General features: G+C 41.2%; 1 protein-coding gene across 1 annotated transcript in view; it reads right to left on the reverse strand.

Moving 5' to 3' along the window:
• The window catches only part of LOC101854316 (tetraspanin-18), a gene marked incomplete at its 3' end in the record, with an annotated part of 35624 nt that extends 30958 nt beyond the window's left edge, over nt 1-4666 (reverse strand). Inside the window, 2 exon segments of the mRNA XM_013080409.2 lie at nt 374-488; nt 4009-4666. Coding sequence (XP_012935863.1) covers nt 374-488; nt 4009-4059 — 166 coding nt within the window.
• Nucleotides 4667-4758: the final 92 nt, after the last annotated feature.

Consider the following 4758-nt stretch of genomic DNA (forward strand, 5'->3'; position numbering starts at 1 on the left):
CCTTTCTCCCACCCCCCTCTCTCTCACAAACCGGTTTCGATATACACACAACCAAAAAACAAAATAATGAAAAGAGAATACAAACTACAAACTCAAATGGTCGCTTTTAAGTACAAGGGGGCTATCCTGAAAAAATGCTCTTTTGAGAAAATCGAAGGTAAAGTTTTTGCCCCTTGTTCAGTTTCTTTAAAAGACAAGGAGAGTTTTCTTTATAACCAAACAAAGGTACGCACCAATGAAACTAAACTTCTCCTATAGGTAGGGCAATGCCCACTTTTGGAGTAGGTCAAGATTTCTGGAAATCCCCGAAATTTGGGTTAGCCTGCTTATCCTTAAAAGCGACCAAATGACAGTAGAGAACACATGGGCTCACCGGGAAGTTCCACGTCAGAGTAGGTGGCGTCGTCGTTGACTTTGCTCAGGTAGAGGACATCTTCTCGGTCCAGGTACGTCCACGCGCCGACTATCAGGAACACCAGGCCAACTAACTAAAGATCAGATTGAAAAAAAACAACCCAACTTTGTTATTGTAAACACGTGCATACCTATCGACATAATTAGTCGCCCAAAAGTGGGCTTTGTCCTACCTATAGGAGAAGTTTGGTTTTATTGGTGTGTATATTTGCTTGGTTATAGAGAAAAGTCTCCTTGTCTTTTAAAGAACATAAACAAGGGGCAAAATTTTTACCTTTGATCTTCTCAAAACAGCATTTTTCGGGACAGCCCCCTTGTGCTTAAAAGCAAACAATCAAGATCATTAATTAGACCAGTGGTCACGGTGTAAGGATAAGGCTCTCCACCTTTTCACGAAAAAGACCTGAATTCGATTCCCAAATGGGAAGAATTTTAATCGAGGATCTCAGTCTTTCTGATGTGATGTTGTTTCTTTCGCAGCCCAGATAGGTTCTGACAGGCAGGGTCGAAGCTTGTCCCCTAAATCATCTAAATTGTGTCGATGGGGACATAAAATACGTACATTGTAATGCTGATGGTCGGTCGCATCTCGACAGACGACCTTAAGGCAGTATGCATTATGAAATTTTCCTTGGGAGGTAGCGGGTACGGGAGGGGGGGGTTCTATCGTCACTGTTCGTCTCATGTATAAATTCATTCAGCAGAAAGGGACTTTACAATACTTCACACCCCAAACATACCTTGTACCACACTACATACTATTCAAGTGGTATCTCCAGAGTCAACAAAGCCATTGTACCCGCCCATTACAACCGTCACGGGGAATGCCAAGTCCTGTTTACACACTAGTATCTCAGTCCTGTTAGCGCCGACAAAGCGGTATCTGTTTTTCGCCTCTATGTTCGCGATAAAAATGTTAGCTTGACAACGACAACGACACGGAAATAACAGTCGCGACACGGATGGAGAAAATAATATTTCAAATATTTAACAACCTTATCCAGGTATAAGTAACTGTACGGGTAAGCACCACTTTCAGCACTATGATGTTATTCTTACTGTTAGTTTCGACTGTAACTATAGAGTTGCAATCGCCAGTTGTGAAGTGCATAGAGCATGCCGTAGAGCGTGAATGTGAATACAACTTCACAAAAGTTGTAAGTTCAAGAGATCCTCCAGTCGGAGATTCAAAGCAGGGACATAGTCGAACATGATACCACTTGAACCAACGGAAAGTCCACTTATCAAGGTATAAATAAAAGACAATACAAGTGAGAGAGACATAAACATGCTGACGTCCTATCTTCGGACAGACCAAACAGAAAAGCAGCAGTTGTAGTGTGCAACAAGTCATTTGAGGCTTCGTACGAATAAAGATAAATGCTGAAACCAAAAGAGAAGCCCGTAAGCTGCACATATCCGCAAGAGGAAGGGGAGCTTTTAACTGCTCCAAAATGTGGCAAACTGTTATCTTCCATAATTGGTGTCTTTGGCCATAGAAGAAACTTCAAGAAACCTCTAATACTTCTACTCCACTTGAGCAATAATGTTATGCTCCATTTCAGAATCATTAGTCTTCCCCAGCCATTGACAGTGCAGCAAACTATTGTTATTATTATGCTAACAGCTGCTTCATGAGTACAGAGTAGGCATGTGTTTCCTGCTTACTCACGGGCGTACTTTATGCACTTTTGGGTGGGAATACGGGTCACACGCTACGAAGTATGACGTCACTCGCGGGAATGGGTATCCGGACGGTGAAAGTTCTTGTCAGTTAGAAGATGAGAATATTTCTGAGTCATCTAAGGTCTACTTGGGTAATAATTGGTGTAAAAGCGCATAGAGTATGCCGTAGAGCGTGCCTAAGAGCTGCATAAATGCTATTGTTATTATACGAGTACAAACAGGCGGCATCTGCGTCATTTGCATACTCGCGGTGGCTAGTGGAAGTTTCCTAATGTGCACCGGGCTTTAATGGATGAAACATAAAATGCTTTTAGGTGGTCATGGGCAAACACTTTTGATTTGTAAAGAGCAAATTTACAAACAATATTTGGGAATAGTTTTATCTCGTACTTGACCTGAAACACTCAGGTAGGCACAGTAATAACCCGCGTCTGTGGTGTAGCAATGAGGCGCTTCGCTGTCGCGCTCGGAAGAAGTGAATTCGATTCTGGTGCCGGGAGATTTATTTTGACCAAGTATCTGGGTTATTCACCTGGACCTGAAAGCCAAGGTCGAAACCCGCCCCCTAGTTGGTCTAATTAGTGTCTATAGAGGTGTAAAATACCTACATTATGAAAAATTATAAACAGAACAGAACAAGCAAAACAAACACTCTCCCCCTCCACCCCCCTACCAACAAAAACACAGCAAAGCAAGCAAATAAACAAACAAACACACAAACAAACAATCAAACAAACAAACGAACAAACAAAACACACACATACACAAGCTTATAATTGTGGTCATACCGACTGAGACCACCTCCTGTGTCGCGGTATGACGCCGTTCTCAAAGATTCTAATAACCCCATTTCCGCCAAGTATAAGGTATGGTGTAGGCTATAAATCGATATATCAACAGGAAAGCTATTGAGTAAATAGTACAAATATCTCTATTACAGTTATGTGTGTAAGGCAGCGGGCTTTATCTATCTATCTATCTATCTATCTATCTATCTATCTATCTATTTGTCTGTCTGTCTGTCTGTCTGTCTGTCTGTCTGTCTGTCTGTCTGTCTGTCTGTCTATCTATCTATCTATCTATCTATCTATCTGTCTGTCTATCAGTCTCGTATAATATATAGTACATGTATAACTAGTTGTGGATCACTAAGAAGGCTCGGGTTCCATAACTAAACCGTACAAGATAGACCGACACAATGACAATGCCGCCTTATCTCTGATTAATGTGCGCGACTCAGGGGAACGTTGTATCGGAAACTACAAGCAATACTACGATAGTGATTTAAGGAATTAGGTGGGGAGGGGGAAAAGGGGGGGGGGTCTTATATGCTTTTTTAAAATCATGGTAATTTTCTCATTTAGTTTTCGTAAGCGTTTTTCGGCTTTTGCAACGCAATGAGTGCCGAAGATTTGAGGCGTTACAAGAGAGAAACAAACACAACAAAAACGAGGAGAAATCAGAACGATTGATGTTTGACAGGAAAAAAAGAGCAGACCACATCAAGGCAGCCGCTAACCACCCACTGGTAAGATTCACGGTACTGTTGTCACTGCTGTAGAATTTGGTGACCCAGCAGGTTTTGAATTTTAACATTCTATGTTTGGTAGAGACTGCAACCTGGCGTCTGATGCGTATAGCGTTTTGGTGCTTGATTGTTGCATGTACAAGAAGAGCCCATAGGTTCGAGTCTCGAGTGGGGAGAAATGTTGTAGAGTATCTGGGTATTTCTTCTAGAATGATTTTTTGAAAAGGAAAAAAGGGAAACTAAATCTTGTTACCACTCAAATAATACATTTTATATCACATATCAATGTATAACAAATAGACTAAGTATGTGAGCATGGCAGAGAGAAATGAACAAAGAAGACAAACAAAGAAATATACATTAAACACATACATACGTACCAACATAAGTACATTCACAACAATAACTGCCACTTTGCAGCATGTTGCCATGATCGAAACTTGCTGCACACTCTGACAACTTCTCCAACAAGTGTCTTGGTATTCCTAAAAAGTCGAAAGGGCCTTGGCTATTCCACCGTCCAAATAATCAGATAATGACTTGTTTTCACCAGTTCACAATTTAAAAAAACCCAAATAACTCTTTCCAGAGATTCACCTCTCTTACTTCTCCGGGTAATTATTCAGTGCTGAAATATTCCACTGTATCTTTAATCCAACAAGGAGAAAAGAACGCAAATTAATCCAACAAATATTTTCTTTTTCTTTGTGAAAATAAAACCCAACTAACACCAGTTTAATCTCGGTTCTATAATTTCCACAAAAGACTATGCACTAATTTATATTTATCGATTAAAACTATTTTTTTCTAAACAGTTGTAACCACGACTTTAGTCTAACCACGCACGAAAACGACCCTGCTCTAGTGCAAACGCGTCACCAAAGTTTGATGTAAGTTTAGACAGGGCGCCTCCCTTGAAGTGCAACTCTCACGTCAATATCTTTCACGCGACGCCGTTGAGTTCTTCTCATTATATGGAGGTTGCTGCTGGCCGTTTGAAAAGGGCTGGGTGTCTGAGCGTGATTTTGAGGGTGTTACCTTGAGAAATCTAGCAGGGGTGCCATGACCGGCGTGCACGTCTGTGTGTGTGTGTGTGTGTGTGTGTGTGTGTGTGTGTGTGTGTGTGTATG

This window comes from Aplysia californica, unplaced genomic scaffold (assembly GCF_000002075.1).
Source record: "Aplysia californica isolate F4 #8 unplaced genomic scaffold, AplCal3.0 scaffold00084, whole genome shotgun sequence".
In the NCBI taxonomy this organism is placed as follows: domain Eukaryota; kingdom Metazoa; phylum Mollusca; class Gastropoda; order Aplysiida; family Aplysiidae; genus Aplysia; species Aplysia californica.